Genomic DNA, 20,574 nt, shown 5'->3' on the forward strand with positions numbered 1-20,574 from the left:
TGCATCTGAGCAACTTTCACCTCCCATTAATTCGCCAATAACTTTATCACTACTTATCACAATTAAATATCTATATCTTGTTTTTTCCGCCACCATTTAGGCTTTCATTGGAGAGTACATTTTGCTAAGAATGGAAAAAAAATCATTATTTTTCAGTTTTTGGTCATTATAGTTTTATATTAATACATGCTACCGTACTTAAAACCCATGTATTTTATTTGCCCATTTGTCCCGGTTATTACACCTTTTAAATTATGTTCCTATCACAATTTATGGTGACGATATTTTATTTGGAAATAAAGGTACATTTTTTCAATTTGCGTCCATCACTATTTACCAGCCTATACCGTAATTTAAAAAAATTATATTAACATACTCTCTTGACATGCATATTTAAAAAATTCAGACCCTTAGGTAACTATTTAGGTTGTTTTTTTTTTTTTACTTTAATTCTTTTTTTAAAAAAAAATTTATGAAAAATTTTATTTGGGTCATTTTTGGTGTGGGAAGTAAACAGCTAGTTTTTAAATGTAATAGAATGTATTTATTTATTAAAAAATACATGTGGACGAACGTACAGTATTCTCCAAGTGGCTAATAGCATGAGTAACAGGAGGTTGCTCTCGCTGTTTTCTTTAGTGAATCAGCTCCATTGTGTATATCATGCTGCCATCATGATGAATTGAGGAGAAAAAAATGGACTTTCTTGATCAATTTTCCATTGATAATTGATCAAAGACTTATTTTTTCAATCAATTTTCCTTATCGTTACATAAAATAGTGTATGACTAGCTTTAGGGCCGGTTCAGAGGGACAACTGCCTATGTTTATCACTTGCATTTAACTCTTGGGGACCACCGCACCATAATTGAATGCATGGGAGAGTTAAGGCCCGGTCCACATTGGCGTTTTTTTTTCTGGATCGGAAACCGGAACGTATACTGTACAAACGGAACGGATGTGAATGGATCCTATGTTAACCTATGGATCCATTCACATGCGTCCATTGGTACGGATACGTTCCGGTCCACGGATCTAAAAAATGCTGCAGGCCCTAATTTTCCGGACTGTTCTGCTTAGCGGAACAGATCCAGACAAAAAAATACTGCAGCATTGGGGCAATGGGAAACGGAGTGTTTCTTCACACTAGTGAAGAAACGGACCGTTCCACAGGGGATGGGGGCATGGGCCAGCACGCATCTAGTGAGGGGAGGGTGCAACAGCCGGGCGGGTGAGGGAGGGTTTATATATACCTTATTTTCAGTAGTAGCCAGCAGTAGAGGCTTCCGTCTTCTTTCGCGTCATGTGACTAGTCACCTGACGCTCTGTGTAGTCACAGCGGAAGAAGAGGAAGCCTCTACCCCCGACTACTACTGAAAATAAGTTATGTATTTGCTGAGTGAAAACAGATCCGATCAATCATTGATCAGATCCGTTTTCACTATGTGAACCGGGCCACGGACTGAGCCATCCGGATCCGGTGAAGCGGAGACCGGATCCGCTCACCGGATTCTTTTGGCTCAGAACGCCAATGTGAACCGGGCCTTATTAATGTCATGTTGTTTACCATCATTTGTCATTGATAGCTCAACCCCTAGGGCTGTAAAATGCAAGGCAACAACAAACGATTTAATGCTTTTCTGGACAGTAGCAGAAATCCAATTGGCTGCGGCAAAACAGGCTGCCGGGAGCCGTCCATGTGAACCAGCCCGTGCTCAGTTGTGTTTGTCAGCACAGTTAACATCGTAGACCAGATTATGCTGAGAGATCCTATACTATGCCAGTACACAAAAAAAAGTAACATCTGTGTGTGATAAAAAATCTCTGTAGAGTTCCCAACCTCAGTGAATATTTGTGAACAGTGTGTCTTCTGTGTTATTTCTCTCCACTTTCCAACATCCACAGTACACCTGGATACCCCATGTTATTTGAAACAGCTCTGGTAAATCCAACAAAATAGTTAATCTTACTATCTGGAGCAAACCAGATCTTGAAGAAAATGGAATGACCTTAAAGCGGACCCAAACCAAACATTTTTTTAATTCAAAATATTTAGTTGCACCACTCTGACACATAGGCCTAGTGCACAGAGTGGTTCGGTCGCGTTTTCAGATCCGTTTGCGGATGTGGAAACGCTTGGGTAATGTATTTCAATGGGCTGGTGCACACCAGAGCAGGAGGCGTTTTGCAGAAACGCATACTCCCGGGCTGCTGCAGATTTTGGATTGCGGAGGCGTTTCTGCCTCCAATGTTAAGTATAGGAAAAACGCAAACCGCTCTGAAAAACTGCACTTCAGAGCGGTTTTGCAGGCGGTTTTGTTACAGTAGCTGTTCAGTAACAGCTTTACTGTAACAATACATGAAATCTACTACACCAAAAACGCTTCACAAACTTGCAAAATGCTAGGAGAAACGCTACAGAAAAATAAGAAAAAGCGTTTCAAAATCTGCTAGCATTTTGCGGATCTGCTAGCGGTTTTTGGTGTGCACCAGGCCATAGAAAGATAAATAAACACTCCTTCAAGCCTATGCGCATTTCAGTGCATGCTTTTTTACCCTACTCTTTTCATAACTAGGGTTATACAGGTGGCAGCCATTACTTCTGAGCTTAGTTGGAGGTTTTAGATCATGGGTGTGTTTGTCATCAGCTACCCTCCCTCACAGGGGTGTCATCTATGTGAAATCTCACACAAGTTGAGATCACATCCCCTGTGACATGATCAGTAGCATCATGCAGCTGAAAAAAGGCTGCTATTTATTATTATAATTTAGAAAATATATTGTATTTTTAATTTGGGTCCACTTTAAGGAGATGAGACTAATGTATTTTAATGTCCCTTCCACTATTACTAACCCAGCCTTCTGTGCTGCTTCTAGTGATGGTCATGTCTAGGAGAATTCATGGAGAAGCATGGGATCAGTTTGGTCAGGTGATAGATATGTAAGTCAAATGCTAGTCATGATCATGTGCTAAAGCAGAATGTGATCATAGCAAATGAGAGCTTTACAAATCTATCAGCTGATCAAACAAATCACATGCTTCTGTATGAGTTCTCCTAGGCATGACCATGACTAACTTGGATAAATGTAGAGGTCATTCCTCCCCATCCTGTCTTAAAGTCACACTGAAGCGGAAAAAAAACCCCTTATGAAATAATTAATTGTATGTGTAGTACGCATAATAGAACATTGGTAGCAAAGAAAATTGTCTCTTATTTTTAGTTATATAGCTTTTTTTTTTTATAACCTAGTTACATAGTTATTTGGGTTCAAAAAAAGACATACGTCCATCGAGTTCAACTAGAGAAAAAAGTACAACACCAGCCTGCTCCCTCACATATCCCTGTTGATCCAGAGGAAGGCAAAAAACCCTTACAAGGCATGGTCCAATTGACCCCAAAAGGGAAAATAATTCCTTCCTGATTCCAGTTGACAATCAGATAAAATCCCTGGATCAACATCACTGGGCATTACCTAGTAATTGTAGCCATGGATGTCTTTCAATGCAAGGAAAGCATCTAAGCCCCCTTTAAAAGCAGGTATAGAATTTGCCATAACTACTTCCTGTGGGCAATGCATTCCACATCTTAATCACTCTTACTGTAAAGAACCCTTTCCTAAATAAATGGCTAAAACATTTTTCCTCCATGCACAGATCATGTCCTCTAGTCCTTTGAGAAGGCCTAGGGACAAAAATCTCATCCACCAAGCTTTTATATTGCCCTCTGATGTATTTAAACATGTTAATTAGATCCCCTCTAAGGCATCTTCTCTCTAGACTAAATAAACCCAGTTTATCTAACGTTTCTCGGTAAGTGAGACCTTCCATCCCACGTATCAATTTTGTTGCTCGTCTCTGCACCTGCTCTAAAACTGCAATATCTTTCCTGTAATGTTGTGCCCAGAACTGAATTCCATATTCAAGATGTGGCCTTAGTAGAGAGTTAAACAGGGGCAATATTATGCTAGCATCTCGAGTTTTTATTTCCCTTTTAATGCATCCCAAAATTTTGTTAGCTTTAGCTGTAGCGGCTTGGCATTGAGTACGATTATTTAACTTGTTGTCAATGAGTACTCCTAAGTCCTTCTCCAAGTTTGATGTCCCCAACTGTATCCCATTTATTTTGTATGGTGCTAGACCATTGGTACGACCAAAATGCATGACTTTACATTTTTCAACATTGAATTTCATCTGCCATTTATGTGCCCATATAGCCATCCTATCCAGATCCTGTTGCAATATGTCCCTATCTTCCTGAGAGTTGATGATTCTGCACAATTTTGTATAATCTGCAAAAATAGCAACATTGTTAACTACTGCATCTACTAGGTCATTCATAAATAAATTGAAGAGCACTGGACCCAGTACAGACCCCTGTGGGATCCCACTGCTAACAGTCACCCATTTTGAGTATGATCCATTGACCACAACTCTTTGTTTTCTGTCCATTAGCCAGTTCCCTATCCATGCACACAGACTCTTCCCCAGTTCTTGCATCCTCAACTTTTGCACCAGACTTTTGTGTGGAACAGTGTCGAAGGCCTTTGCAAAGTCCAAGTATATCACATCTACAGCATTCCCAATATCCACATTAGCGTTCACTACCTCATAAAAGCTGAGCATGTTAGTCAAACAGGACCTGTCTTTAGTAAACCCATGTTGATGCTGAGAAATAAGATTATTTTCTACTATGAAGTCATGTATAGTATCTCTTAGTAACCCCTCAAATACTTTGCATACAACTAATGTTAAGCTTACAGGTCTATAATTTCCTGGATCTGATTTTTTGCCCTTAAATAATGGGAAAATGGGGGCTGTACGCCAATCCACTGGGACTCTGCCAGTTGAAAGAGAGTCACAAAAGATAAGATAAAGGGGTTTATCTATAACTGAACTTAATTCCCTCAGGACCCGAGGGTGCATGCCATCCGGGCCAGGTGCCTTGTCTATTTTTAATTTATTTAGTCTTGCCTTCACTTCTTCCTGCGTTAAGTATTTAATATTACAGTTAGAAGATTGAGACTCTTCTGCATCTGTAATTTGCAACAGTGCTGTTTCCCTTGTGAAGACAGAAGCAAAGAAAGCATTTAAAGTGTACCTTAAGTGTCCCAAAAAAAATGAGTTTTACTCACCTGGGGCTTACCTCAGCCCCCTGCAGCTGATCGGTGCCCACGACGAGTCGCTCTGATGCTCCGGGTCCCGCTGGCGGCCACTTCCGGTTTCGCCGTCAGGACCCGTCAGGCTGGGGAACGCGGCTGATACTACACGTTCCCAGCCAAAATAGCACCCCTATGCGGCCATATGTCCGCATAGGCACCCGTATGCGGACATATGGCCGCATAGGGGTGCTATTTTGGCTGGGAACGCGTAGTATCAGCCGCGTTCCCCAGCCTGACGGGTCCTGACGGCGAAACCGGAAGTGGCCTCCAGCGGGACCCGGAGCATCAGAGCGACTCGTCGTGGGCACCGATCAGCTGCAGGGGGCTGAGGTAAGCCCCAGGTGAGTAAAACTCATTTTTTTTGGGACACTTAAGGTTCACTTTAATAACTCTGCCTTACCTTGGTCATCCACCATTGAGTTCCCACCCTCATCCTTTAGGAGTCCAATACAGTCAACCTTTCTTTTTTTTTTTAGAGTTGATGTACTTGTAAACTTCTTTGGGTTAGATTTGATAGAATGCATCATTCTCTAATATGTTCAGTTTAAACACTAGACTCAGCATTTTAAATGATTTCACAGCATTTTAAATGATTTCACAGCATTTTAAATGATTTCACAGTGCAAAGATAATGACCTTTTCAACTTTCCTCTACAGTAAAACCTTAAACAAAACAAGATACAGTGAGAGACAGTTGAGGTAAAAGCTTCAGAAGACAGAGCTCTCTGCAAATCGCAGAGCTGAGAAAAGCTCTTTTGCATAGATAACTGAAGTGTCTTAACGCTTCCTATACTGGAAATATGAGACTCATATCTGTGCTACCAATGTTCTATTTCTTAGCTGTACTACACATACAAGTCATTATATCATACGTTTTTCACTTCAGATTCCCTTTAACAAGTGATCATTACAACCAATTTTTCTCTGCAGTCTCTGTTTAAAGGACAACTGAGGTGAGAGGGATAAAGAGGCTGCCACATTTATTTCCTTTTAAACAATGCACATTGCCTGCTAGCCGTGCTGACTTCTTTGGCTGTAGTAGTGTCTGAATCACACCAGAAACAAGAATGCAGCTAATCTTGTCAGATCTGACAATAATGTCAGAAACGCCTGACCTGTTGCATGCTTGTTCAGGGTATATGGCTAAGGCAGAGGATCAGCAGGACAGCCAGGCAACTGGTATTGGATAGAAGAAAACAAATATGGCAGCCTCCACACTCCTCTTGCTTCAGTTGCCCTTTAAATTCTCTATTTACTAGATTTGGTTGTGTAAGACTAAGGCCACATACACACATCAGACCATAGTCTTTTGAAAATGAAAGATCACAGACCAATCTTACCACCCTTCATGTAGTATGAGAGCCATACTCTACACAGTCTGTTCTATGGAGCTGAACTCCCCATCAGAAAAAAAATCTTTGCAAGATGCTGCACACACAGATGCTGTACAGACACAAAAGATCAGTATCTGCAAAAGATCTGTTCCTGCCAAGAATCCATTCCTGCAAATTGCAATGATAGTCTATGAGATCTACAGATCGTCATACACACATGATTTAACTGACATTCATCTGCAGATCAGATCCACCAGGATGGATTTTCAGATCTGCGGATGATTGCTTGATCTGCAGATGAATGTCAGTTAAATCGTGTTTATGATGATCTGCAGATCTCATAGACTATCATAGCAATTTGCAGGAATGGATTTTTGTCAGGAACAGATCTTTTGCAGATACTGATCTTTTGTGTCTGTACAGCATCTGTGTGTGCAGCATCTTGCAAAGATTTTTTTTCTGATGTGGAGTTCAGTTCCATAGAAAGACTGTGTAGAGTATGGCTCTCATACTACATGAAGGGTGGTAAGATTGGTCTGTGATCTTTCATTTTCCAAAGACCATAGTCTGATGTGTGTATGAGCCTTAAGGAAACAGGAGGAAATAAATTATATATAAAAGTACAAATTTTATTAATGACCAAAATACAAACACATACAGTATATATGTAAATCTATTTAAAATTGACCAGAACACACAGGTGTGCCACCATGTCTAGGCCAGTTGGAAAGATGTAGGGGATCCCCTAAAGAAAATATTGATAGTGCGCAATCCATCAAATATCTTAATGCAAAAAGAGGGGGAAGCGACTCCTAGCAGGTAACATTGAAAAAAAAACCTGGAGAAAAATATATCATAGGTTCTAAAGGCCAAGTGTCTAGGACCTAAATGGAAAAAGACCTCCTAGTAGAAAAAGCACAGGTGTATCAGATTCCGGCTGTGTTGCTATAATATTTCCAGTGATTTGCAGGATTTTTTTTTTTAATGTTACCTGCTAGGAGTCGCTTCCCCCTCTTTTTGCATTAAGATATTTGATGGATTGCGCACTATCAATATTTTCTTTAGGGGATCCCCTACATCTTTCCATCTGGCCTAGACATGGTGGCACACCTGTGTGTTCTGGTCAATTTTAAATAGATTTACATATATATGTGTTTGTATTTTGGTCATTAATAACATTTTTAATTTTATATATCATTTATTTCCTCCTGTTTCCTTAGTCTTACATTGGTCATATTGCAATCCATCAAATATCTTAATGCAAAAAGAGGGGGAAGCGACTCCTAGCAGGTAACATTGAAAAAAAAAAAAAAACCCTGGAGAAAAATATATCAGGTTTTAAAGGCCAAGTGTCCAGGACCTAAATGGAAAAAGACATCCTAGTAAAAAAGCACAGGTGTATCAGATTCCTGCTGTGTTGCTGCAATGTTTCCTTGGTTTTAAAGGCCAAGTGTCCAGGACCTAAATGGAAAAAGACCTCCTAGTAGAAAAAGCACAGGTGTATCAGATTCCGGCTGTGTTGCTATAATATTTCCAGTGATTTGCAGGATTTTTTTTTTTCAATGTTACCTGCTAGGAGTCGCTTCCCCCTCTTTTTGCATTAAGATATTTGATGGATTGCACACTATCAATATTTTCTTTAGGGGATCCCCTACATCTTTCCATCTGGCCTAGACATGGTGGCACACCTGTGTGTTCTGGTCAATTTTAAATAGATTTACATATATATGTGTTTGTATTTTGGTCATTAATAAAATTTGTACTTTTATATATAATTTATTGGTACTTATCCGTTAGCCGGGCGCATCCGGCAGGTGGCGCTAATTACTATTCCCCCTCCAGGCCGACATGGATAGTAGGGAAAGATGTAACTCTGGTGGAGTTTTGTCTCCACCTAGAGGATGCGCCCGGCTAACGGATAAGTACCAATTTATTTCCTCCTGTTTCCTTAGTCTTACATTGGTCATATTGAGAAGTCTCAGACTTGTGGAGGATTATCTGTGATAGGAATTTTTAGGACCCATTTGTCTAAATAATACTAGATTTGGTTCCTTGGCCTCAGCAATGTAAGAAACTAATTTACTGCATCAGTAAAGCAAGACATATTTTAAATTTCTCCTTACTAAATTGCCAGTTAAATCAGCTGGAGGAACTCTTTAAAATAAGTGAAACTTCTTTCAATAATACTGTATATGTTCCTCATTAATATTTTTTATTTGAAAACATTTTTATTTTCAGAAGGAAATATTAATATTTCATCTTAAACATGTTATATTAAATATTTCACATTAAGTATTTTAATATGAGATATAATACAGGTATTAAAAAAGTTCCTTTCATTTATGCTGGCCTGCTAATGTACATTTAGTGAACATTTTTTTTTTATTCAGGAAAAGAAAACCTAAAGCTCTCAGAAGAAGAAAACATGGTACAGGAACCTGAAACGAACATGTCACCACAGGGAGGAACAGATTCAGTTTCATAAAACAGAAAGTATGTTTCAGTGTTCATATCTATAGTATTTATGTAGAGTACATGGAATAAGATGCATAATTGTGCCATTCTGTAAGGTTTTCAGGTTTTTTTTAATAAGAAACAGACTTCACTTACCTCAGGTTGTTAGAATGGCATAGTTTTTCCTCAACCAGTTATCCACACAGATGATTCTGTTTAATTTAATGATTGTTTTTAACGAACATGTTATCTAATTGATTAGCACCTGTTTGGTATAATTGTGCATTCCTGCACTGGCCCATATGAGAACAAAATTCTTAACTGCCTGCAAATGTAGCTATGACAATTTATGCTGTTCTAAAGTCATTGGGAATCGTTATAGAAAAAGAAAAAAAGCCAGATACTTAAAGGAAAACTTAAGTCAAATAAAAAAAATGACATTTACTCACCTGGGGCATCCCTCAGCACCCCGAAGCTGGATGGTGCCCTCGCAGCCCCGCTCCGATCCTCCTGTCCCCACCGGCGGCTACTTCCGGTTCGGCGACAGCCGCCGACAGGCTGGGAACGCGGCTGATTTTCCGCGTTCCCAGCCGCTGCTATCACCCTCTATGCTGCTATAGCGTCTATATATACGCTATAGCAGCATAGAGGGTGATAGCAGCGGCTGGGAACGCGGAAAATCAGCCGCGTTCCCAGCCTGTCGGCGGCTGTCGCCGAACCGGAAGTAGCCGCCGGCGGGGACAGGACGATCGGAGCGGGGCTGCGAGGGCACCATCCAGCTTCGGGGTGCTGAGGGATGCCCCAGGTGAGTAAATGTCATTTTTTTTATTTGACTTAAGTTTTCCTTTAAGGAGAGGGAAGGCTCAGGGTCCTATAGAGCCTCTCCTCTCCTGGTGCCCACGTTGCGGCAGCAGCCCCTCCATTTGAATCCCCCTGCTGCGGAGGACTTCAGGAGCCAAGTCCTCCCAAAGACAGGCGGCTCCATACTGCTCACGCATGAGAGAGGGCGCTTGCATGTGCGTAGTATGGAGCGGTCGGTCTTTGGAAGTTCTCCATCTTCTAAACCCTTCCTTCGGCGGTGGACACAGCAGTATTTGACCAAATTGGTAGAATACTTCTATGGGGGATCCTGTGCTGTAAAGGACACTGGGAGCGGAGAGGGAAGGCTCTATAGGACCCAGAGCCTTCCCTCGCCTTAGGTAAGTATCTGGATTTTTTATAACCGTTCCCAATGACTTTAAGCAATTATTTGAGGACATTTACCTTCTGTGAGACCACATCTAAGCCTCATGAACATAGTAGAAAATACAGCTGATTGCAAACGTTTGAACTGCCCTTGACACAGCCCTTTTTTTTTTTTGCATAGGAATAGTAATTTCTGTTTGTCTTAACATCTGTAACCCTAATTACCCCATTAGGCCTTAACAACCACAATGGGCTTGATTCACAAAAGGTGTGCTAAACAGTTAGCACGTGAAGTCCTGTTCGCGGACTTTTGTGCGCGCAAAGTGCCGCGATTCACGCGATCGCGGACTTTTGCGCATGCAATTTGTGTGCGCAAAAGTCCGCGATCGCAGCACTTTGCGCGCACAAAAGTCCGAGAACGGCACTTCACGTGCTAAACACTTAGCACGACTTTGTGAATCAAGCCCAATGAGTTACCACTTGCTGATAGTTGCAGATAACGTAATAAATGTACTGATATTCCAACAGCCAGGGGTCCACTAAACATATAAACAGACTTCAAAAGTTTGTTGGAAAATATGATTGTTCAGTTTGACTGATGATGTGATGCATGTGTAGGGATGTCTGTCAACACACAGATGACAGACATTCGGCAGAATTTTTGGCTGATAACTTGATCCCCCAAGAGCCTTCTCTTCTTTTCTCTTGTCATATTCATGTTGCTTGGCCGATCTAAAAGTGTATGTATTTTGATCATGGCTGTGGAGTCAAAAGGCTTATTTCCACTGGGAGCAGTAGCCGTTTCCAAATTGGATACGGCTCCTGTCCTGATGCGTAGCCGCAGCCCGAATTGCTAAGCCATGGCATGCACAGCTTAGGATTCGACTGCGTGCTGCATAAATACTGCAGCATGCCGTCCAGATTTGCACCGAAGTGTGATCTGGAAGGCAAGGCATGTTACAGATAGGCAGTGTTTCCCTGTGCAGCTCGCATGCGGGGAAACGCTGAGAATCTGCATATAGTGGAAACGGGCCCTAATGGCTGGTACACACCGTGCCATTTCCCATCAGTTTGATGGGTTGAATAGATAATTTCTGACAGGTCAGATCAATTTTCCAATCACTTGTGTACAAAATCAATTGGAAATCTGGTCGGACCTGTCGGAAATTATAGATTTGACCCGTCGATCTGAATGGAAATTGCATGGTATGTACCAGGCATTAGTCAACAAGCAATTGTTGGGTACCTAGAGTTGTCAAAAATGTAAATACAGTGACTTCTAAAGGTGCCCATTAACTGTATAAATCGAATTCCCATTAAACAATTCAGTAAGATCAATCCAAAAAATGGAAACGATTGATCGGCTGCTGGATTGGAACATTAATGGGCACCTTTATAAATGTAAGTGTTTTCACTTGATTTGAGCTGTAATTTGTTTAACCTATAAGTGCTTCAAAAAAACTGTATTTGAACCAGGGGGTTGAATAGCTCAGAAGCTCTTTTTCATAGATAACAACCAACGTTTTTTTGGTTTTTTTAACTCTTTCTGTACTGGAAAACAATATAAGATTCTTCTCTTTGCTACTAATATTCTATTTCTGGCCGACATGCGCTGTTGCATCCTTTGCTTGGGAGCCGCCATCGTTCAGACTACGCCACATCAGGCTTAGGCAGCCACAAGTGTGGCGTAGTTTTAAAGGGAAGGTCCGCGCAATCTTGGCTCTCGGTGCAGATGTCGACCTTGCCTTGTGGGGATCTTCCTGTGCTCCAGCGTGTGGCTCACTGAGTCGCACAGACGTCATCCGAGCAGTACTGTGCAGGCACAGAGCTACTGAGCCTGGGCAGTACAGTCCGGATGATGTCAGCCCGACTCTGAGAGCCGATCACCAGTTTTAGACATCGTTTACAAATAAAAAACATGGCCGCTAACCAGGAAGTGATGTGTGTGTGTGTGTATGTGTATATACAGTGGTTTGCAAAAGTATTCGGCCCCCTTGAAGCTTTCCACATTTTGTCGTATTACTGCCACAAACATGAATCAATTTTATTGGAATTCCACCTGAAAGACCAACACAAAGTGGTGTACACGTGAGAAGTGGAACGAAAATCATTCATGATTCCAAACATTTTTTACAAATAAATAACTGCAAAGTGAGGTGTGCGTAATTATTCAGCCCCCTTTGGTCTGGGTGCAGTCAGTTGCCCATAGACATTGCCTGATGAGTGCTAATGACTAAATAGAGTGCACCTGTGTGTAATCTAATGTTAGTACAAATACAGCTGCTCTGTGAAGGCCCCAGAGGTTGTCTAAGAGAATATTGGGAGCAACAACACCATGAAGTCCAAAGAACACACCAAACAGGTCAGGGATAAAGTTATTGAGAAATTTAAAGCAGGCTTAGGCTACAAAAAGATTTCCAAAGCCTTGAACATCCCACGGAGCACTGTTCAAGCGATCATTCAGAAATGTAAGGAGTATGGCACAACTGTAAACCTACCAAGACAAGGCCGTCCACCTAAACTCACAGGCCGAACAAGGAGAGCGCTGATCAGAAATGCAGTCAAAAGGCCCATGGTGACTCTGGATGAGCTGCAGAGAGCTACAGCTCAGGTGGGGGAATCTGTCCATAGGACAACTATTAGTCGGGCATTGCACAAAGTTAGCCTTTTTGGAAGAGTGGCAAGAAGAAAGCCATTGTTAACAGAAAAGCATAAAAAGTCCCGTATGCAGTTTGCCACAAGCCATGTGGGGGACACAGCAAACATGTGAAAGAAGGTGCTCTGGTCAAATGAGACCAAAATTTAACTTTTTTGGTCAAAATGCAAAACGCTATGTGTGGCGGAAAACTAACACTGCACATCATTCTGAACACACCATCCCCACTGTCAAATATGGTGGTGACAGCATCATGCTCTGGGGGTGCTTCTCTTCAGCAGGGACAGGGAAGCTGGTCAGAGTTGATGGGAAGATGGATGGAGCCAAATACAGGGCAATCTTGGAAGAAAACCTCTTGGAGTCTGCAAAAGACTTGAGACTGGGGCTGAGGTTCACCTTCCAGCAGGACAACGACCCTAAACATAAAGCCAGGGCAACAATGGAATGGTTTAACCCTCCTGGCGGTCTATTTAAAACCGCCAGGGGGCAGGGCAGCCATTTTTTTGTAATTTTTTATTTTTTTTAAATCATGTAGCAAGCCTAGGGCTCGGTACATGATAGCCGATGTGCAGCGGCATCCCCCTAGCCTCTTCGATCGCCTCCAGCCATCAGGAAATCCTGTTCAAAGAACAGGATTTCCTGGAGGGCTTCCCCCGTCGCCATGGCGACGGGGCAGGATGACGTCACAGACGTCATCGACGTCGTGGCGTCATCGGGAGTCCCGATACACCCCTCAGCTCTGCCTGGCGCTGATAGGCCAGGCTGCGCAAGGGGTCTGGGGGGGGTGCGGCGCGGCGAATCGGGGCAGTGGCGATCGGTGTGCTCATGCAGCTAGCAAAGTGCTAGCTGCGTGCAGCACAAAAAATTTTTGCAAATCGGCACAGCAGGGCCTGAGAAAACCTCCTGCGCGGCTTCGCCAGGGGGGGTTAAAACAAAACATATCCATGTGTTAGAATGGCCCAGTCAAAGTCCAGATCTAAATCCAATCGAGAATCTGTGGCAAGATCTGAAAACTGCTGTTCACAAACGCTGTCTATCTAATTTGACTGAGCTAGAGCTGTTTTGCAAAGAAGAATGGGCAAGGATTTCAGTCTCTAGATGTGCAAAGCTGGTAGAGACATACCCTAAAATACTGGCAGCTGTAATTGCAGCAAAAGGTGGTTCTACAAAGTATTGACTCAGGGGGCCGAATAATTACACACACCCCACTTTGTAGTTATTTTGTTTATTAAATGTTTGGAATCATGTATGATTTTCGTTCCACTTCTCACGTGTACCCCACTTTGTATTGGTCTTTCATGTGGAATTCCAATAAAATTGATTCATGTTTGTGGCAGTAATGTGACAAAATGTGGAAAATTACAAAGGGGGAAGAATACTTTTGCAAACCACTGTATATAGATAGATAGATAGATAGATAGATAGATAGATAGATATATTTTACACACACATATTAGTGTGTGTGTGTGTGTGTGTGTATCTCATTTTGGGTACAGATAGGAGGTGCCCGGTTAAGGATTTCACTATAATAATCTATATGACAGTATCCAATTATTACAAGTTAGGTTGTCCTACCTTATAGGTGTCCCTTTAGGAAAATTTGAGACAATCAGAAGCATAAAGGAATATTTTTAATGGTGCACTAGAAGACAACGCGTTTCACGGTCACAGCCGCTTCATCAGGTCAATAGCAGTGCCTTAAAATACAAATTGGCAGCTCTCAGACATCGAACAACAGATATAATATATACACATGAAATCATATCAGGTAAAAACTGGCTTAAACATTTTAGATAAAAAAGCGATCCACGTTTTCTATAGTCATCTTTTAAATACTTGGAAGAGCTAACAAATTCCTCATCCTATGTGTGGGACTGTAGACATAGTATTAAACGAGAATAATAAGATTAAATATAAGAGATTCTGTAAAAAATAAATACAACATGTATAAAATGTTAAAAACTGGAGTTTTATATGCATACATGTGTATGTATATATATATGAGAGCGTGTGCTGTCATTGTGGACGCATAGTGTGAATGCAAGCACACACACACACACACACACACATCTACACACATGTGCACATCAAAAATGAAATGACTGTTTTCCATAGACACATAGAAAAATACATAGAAAAAATATACATAGAACAATTACACCAGAATATGCATATATAAGTAAAGCCATAGGTGTTTATATGAAGTAATTATTATAGTCTGGGAGACACATAGAAAAATTATGCCAGAGTATACATATGAGTATTGTCATCAGGGTTAGTATAAAATAATTGTTATAGTCAGGGAGTAGGACTGGCGGGGAAAGGAGGATGAGAGGAGAAAAAGGTAGGAACCTGGGTAGCTCTAGCGTAGGAGGTTACCGTATAGGGGTGACGGAAGGTGTGAGGTTAGGAAGCATAGGAGGCTTACCTGTGTTTTAGGGTGTCCGTGTGTCCGGGCGCCAGAGAAGTATTTTGGCGTCCCCGGTGCATCTGTACCCAAAAAGTTTAACACCCCTCCTGCCAGTAGGGGAGATTAGGCCGACTACGGTCAACCAATAAATCGTTTTTTGGAGCAGCGACCACCTAAGGCCGAGTGGGGACGGTACTTCCCCACATGCGGACACAAGTGGTTGCCTTACTGCAGCCCATGTTTGTGAGTATAATTATTGCATCTAATAGCTATATTCAGATCCAATAACCGTATTGCACCAGATTGGGCTCCCGAATCTCTCTGTGTTTTTTCCTTCTACTATTCTACTGTGTGTATCTCATGTTACAGTATACTACAAGTTTTTATTACATAGTGAATTAACTGCACTCTAGTCTGGGATTCTCATATGCATGTGAAAATCAGCTCCCTCTCCACTCAGCCTCACAAACTGCATCAGTCTTGTCTGAAACGAAGAGCAGAGAGTGAGGAGTAAACAAAGCACACAGCCTGCAGGGGCCGTGCATAACTTATATTTATTACAACAGAGGCAGCCCATTCCTCCCTGGATCGACAAAGCTTGACAAAGAAAAGAAAATTAGATCTATTACAGAGACAGTGCAACTAGAAAAGGCTGTAGTAATCCAGACCACATTAGAACAGGTGTAAGAACTTAATAGGATAGAAGAAATAAGGCTGAAAATTTTGTTACAGAGTCTCTTTAAGATGCCTTAAATGAAACAGAACATCTAAATGGGGTTTTAAGAGGTTGTTTGCTGATTAATAGATTAGACCCCCTTGTTTACTCAATCCCTTAGGGTCTGTTTCCACTACACACAAATTGGATGCAGAATGGATTCAGAAATACTGACCCCAATTAATGCCTAATGCCTGTTTCCACTAAACACGATTTTTCTGATGCAGATTTTCCCATAGGCATTCAACAGAGTCAGTTTTTCTGCATCAATTCTGCATCCAATCTGCGTGTAGTGGAAACAGGCCATTACAGAATTGGGACTGTCACAGAGGCTGGTAAATTCTGAGTTCACAAGTTTAGCTACAAACAGACTAGATGCAATATTTGTCTAGGCTGAGAGAGTTCTGGCATTAAATATCATCAACCTCATACCAGTATATAAAGTTTTTGTCCTTATTCATGCCTTTGTCCACAGCTTTGAACCAATTTATACATTTCGTCTTTACTATTAATCTATCTTTCGATGATTTGAAGCCACCTTTCAGGGCATTGACATAAGGATCATTAAGGTGTGTTGCAACTGGGAGTTCACATTTTTGCTGTTTTTTTTTAAGAGCAATATTTGTTTTTTTTTACATTTCCGTGCTACCCCCACTGCTTTTATTCGGCTATGGAAGACTGGAGAGGGAGGGGCAGGTGACCTTATTGGTGAGTTGACCTCCGAAATAAATGGAGGTCAGCTCTTGGAGTTGTTAGTTTCATAACCGCCAGATATTTATTAAGGAGCCTTCACTTCCCACAAGCTCTAAAACATGAAAAATGTGATGAATCTTTTCGGTGGTGAAATAGGTGTGATGAAACATTTAAATTAGTCACAATATGAGAATAATATCTGCTTCTTTTGGCCTGGGTTGTGCATCAGTAACCCCATTTTTCAAGTGAGAAATCAAACCTTTAAATCTATTTACCTCTGCCTCATGAACTTGAATTTAGCTGGGATCTCTTGCTGAGACAATTTTGAGTATAGGTAGGAGATGAGACCCCCTTCAACTAATCTTTTTTGTATCAATAGTTTTTATTGAAAAGTTTTGCAGAGAATACAGAACAATTTTCCAACAGAATCTTGGATCAACATTAGTAAACAGGAACAGTATAGTCAATTGACAATGAGCTAATCATAACTTAATCAAGTAGTTGTCGTATTATACATAACTGTGAGTTGAACAACGATTACAGTGCATAGTCAGACGAAAATTTCTAATTCGCTGTCGTACATCCATCAACCATCTCTAACCCCTAAGGCAGGGGTAGGGAACCTTTTTGGCTGAGAGAGCCATAAACACGACATATTTTAAAATGTAATTCCGTGAGAGCCATACAATAACTAAATACAAGAAAATGTGTGCATTTTATGCAAAACCAACAGTTTAAAGTGCAATAAGTGTCTGAATTCTTTTTAATAACGTTGTTATGCTGTTGCTAACGGTTAGCAACTGCATAACAACATTATTAAAAAGAATTCAGAGACTTATTGTTTACCTAATGCAGCAATGTTTCACCAGAAATTAATCGTAAAGTGGGCAGCATTTTACCAGAAATTAATTGTAAAGTGGGCAGCACTTTACCAGAAATTAATCATAAAGTGGGCAGCATTTCACCATAAAATAATCGTAAAGTGGGCAGCATTTCGCCATAAAATAATCATAAAGTGGGGAGCATTTCAGCATAAAATAATCGTAAAGTGGGCAGCAGTGACCAGAAAATAATCGCAATGTGGGCAGCATTCACCAGAAAATAATGGGAGCGGCAGGTTAGGGTGTGGAGAGGTAGGTCAAGGTGCTGGGTGGGCAGGTGATATTGCTTGTTGGGGGGGGGGATGGTGAGGTGCTGGGTGGGTAGGTAATATTTCTTGCTGGGGGGGGGGGTAGTGAGGTGCTGGGTTGGCAGTGTGCAGGGTGGGTAGGTGATATTGCTTGGTGGGTGGTGGGGGGTAAACAGGTGAGGTGCTGGGTGGGTAGGTGATATTGCTTGGTGGGTGGATGGGGGAAACAGCTGAAGTGCTGGGTGGGTAGGTGATATTGCTTGGAGGGTGGGTGGGGGAAACAGCTGAGGTGCTGGGTTGGTAGGTGATATTGCATGGTGGGTGGGTGGGGGAAAACAGGTGAAGTGCTGGGTAGGTAGGTGATATTGCTTGGAGGGTGGGTGGGGGGAAACAGGTGAAGTGCTGGGTGGGTAGGTGATATTACTTGGAGGGTGGGTGGGGGAAACAGGTGAGGTGCTGGACAGGCAGCTGATATTGCTTGGTGGGTGGGGGGAAACAGGTGAGGTGCTGGGTGGGTAGATGATATTGTTTGGTGGGTGGTGGGGTGGAAACAGGTGAGGTGCTGGGTGGGTAGGTGATATTGCTTGGTGGGTAGATGGGGGAAACAGGTGAGGTGCTGGATAGGCAGCTGATATTGCTTGGTGGGTGGATGGGGGAAACAGCTGAGGTGCTGGGTTGGTAGGTGATATTGGGTGGTGGTGGGGGAAACAGGTGAGGTGCTGGGTGGGTAGGCGATATTGCTTGGTGGGTGGTGGGGGAAACAGGTGAGGTGCTGGACAGGCAGCTGATATTGCTTGGTGGGTGGAAACAGGTGAGGTGCTGGGTGGGTAGGTGATATTGCTTGGTGGGTGGTGGGGGGAAACAGGTGAGGTGCTGGATGGGTAGGTGATATTGCTTGGTGGGTGGTGGGGGGGAAACAGGTGAGGTGCTGGACAGGCAGCTGATATTGCTTGGTGGGTGGGTGGAAACAGGTGAGGTGCTGGGTGGGTAGGTGATATTGCTTGGTGGGTGGTGGGGGGAAACAGGTGAGGTGCTGGGTGGGTAGGTGATATTGCTTGGTGGGTGGTGGGGGGGAAACAGGTGAGGTGCTGGGTGGGTAGGTGATATTGCTTGGTGGGTGGTGGTGGGGAAACAGGTGAGGTGCTGGGTAGGTAGGTGATATTGCTTGGTGAGTGGGTGGGGAAACATGTGAGGTGCTGGACAGGCAGCTAATAGCGCTTGGTGGGTGGCTGGGTGGGGGGAAATAGGTGAGGCGCTGGGTGGCAGGCTTAATAATGCTAACACTCACCAGCTTCTAGTCCGCTTCACCGGAGTTCCACAGCGCGGGCTCGGCTGACAATCACTGGCCACAACTCACTCCGGCCTCCAGTCCCTGCATGCCACGTCACCATGGGGGCGGAGCTACAGTACGCTGGCCGCGGCGGGTGGAGGAGGCGGCGCTCAGCACGCATGTGAGGGAAGGCGGGAGGTGGATATGTAAATGAAGCCCGGGGGGCAGGAGGAGGCGGCGGCGCACACTGAATTTAAAAGTAAACAAAGTCTCTCTGGCCGCTCCGTCACACGTGTTTTAGCGAGCCAGAGAGCCATATGCGGAGTTCAAAAGAGCCATATATGGCTCGCGAGCCATAGGTTCCCGACCCCTGCCCTAAGGGGTCAGGAGAGGACTAGCCTACAGTATCTTATCTAGTACCTGAAGCTATGAAACCTGACCTCCAGCGAGGTCAGGTTTTGCTAATTGTCTAGAATAAGCTTGGAACAACTCAGTTAGGTACTAACTGTAACAAAAGTAACAAAAAAGTATGCACTGGAAAAAATGATTCATTCAAATATAACAGTTTTCATAGTATCTATATAGTGTAGAAATCTAGCGTCCTTCTTGAACTGATCTTTTATCACACCAAAGTTTGAACTTGGCGTTTTTGTTCTACATGAATCGAGAATTACTTTTAGATATGTGTTACAGATCGAGAGTGCATGTGAGAAATTATTTACTGAGTGCAGCTGATGTCCTTGAACTTTACAACTTTCCCCCTTATTTGTTACAAATGGCTTTGTCTTGAAAATAAAAACTTTGCTGTTTTCTTTTTTTCATGCTCCTTTCACACAATAATGCTAACAAGTACCCAACACTAATAATGTTCCAGTTAAGTCCAAATTGATGATCGGTTAGGTGATAAGTAAAGTTGAGTTTCAAAAGAAACAAAATGAATTTAAATGTACATGTTTTTTAGTATTAGCAAATACATTGACCGCTTACTGAATAAGCTTTATACCACTGCATACAATTGTACATTTTGGAGTCCTTCTATACAATATATCCCAATCAGTATAGCAATTTTATTATCTCTGCACCGGAACTCTTATCTTTTCCAAGGTAACTGTTCTGTGAGTAATAGGGAAAAAAATTATGTACTGCATTGTTTTAGTTATCAGAGTAATTTTAGATGTGACATTCACATATATCACTCTAAAGGTGCGTACCCACGTCGGATTTTTGCATACGACCCGTCACTTGGACGTCAAATCGGGCATGTGTACAGTCTGTCGTTCAGCTGATAAGACTGGACTTGAGCGATCCACCAAAGTCCAGTCTTATCAGCTGAACGACAGACTGTACACATGCCTGATTTGACGTCCAAACGACGGGTCGTTTGCGAAAATCCGATGTGTGTATGTACTTTAAGAAACAATATATGGGAACAACTGGTGAAAGGAGGCGCCCAAAACAATAAAATTCATAAAAAAACAAACAAACCAGGAAATGAAAACAAACTGCAGATTTATTGCAGGGTTTTTTATCAGCTGTAACAAATACATTTTTTTAAAGGTTATAATTTT

General features: G+C 42.2%; 1 protein-coding gene across 2 annotated transcripts in view; it reads left to right on the top strand.

The window, feature by feature from the left end:
- Nucleotides 1-20,574, top strand: part of TNFRSF14 (TNF receptor superfamily member 14) — a 187,559-nt gene that overhangs the window by 135,601 nt on the left and 31,384 nt on the right. For both annotated transcript variants that reach the window (XM_068240693.1, XM_068240692.1), the window contains exon 7: nucleotides 8,885-8,987. In XM_068240693.1, the coding sequence (XP_068096794.1) occupies nucleotides 8,885-8,979 (95 nt within the window). In that variant the 3' untranslated portion in view covers nucleotides 8,980-8,987. The remainder of the gene's footprint in view (nucleotides 1-8,884; nucleotides 8,988-20,574) is intronic.

This window comes from Hyperolius riggenbachi, chromosome 6 (genome assembly GCF_040937935.1).
Source record: "Hyperolius riggenbachi isolate aHypRig1 chromosome 6, aHypRig1.pri, whole genome shotgun sequence".
NCBI classification, from domain to species: domain Eukaryota; kingdom Metazoa; phylum Chordata; class Amphibia; order Anura; family Hyperoliidae; genus Hyperolius; species Hyperolius riggenbachi.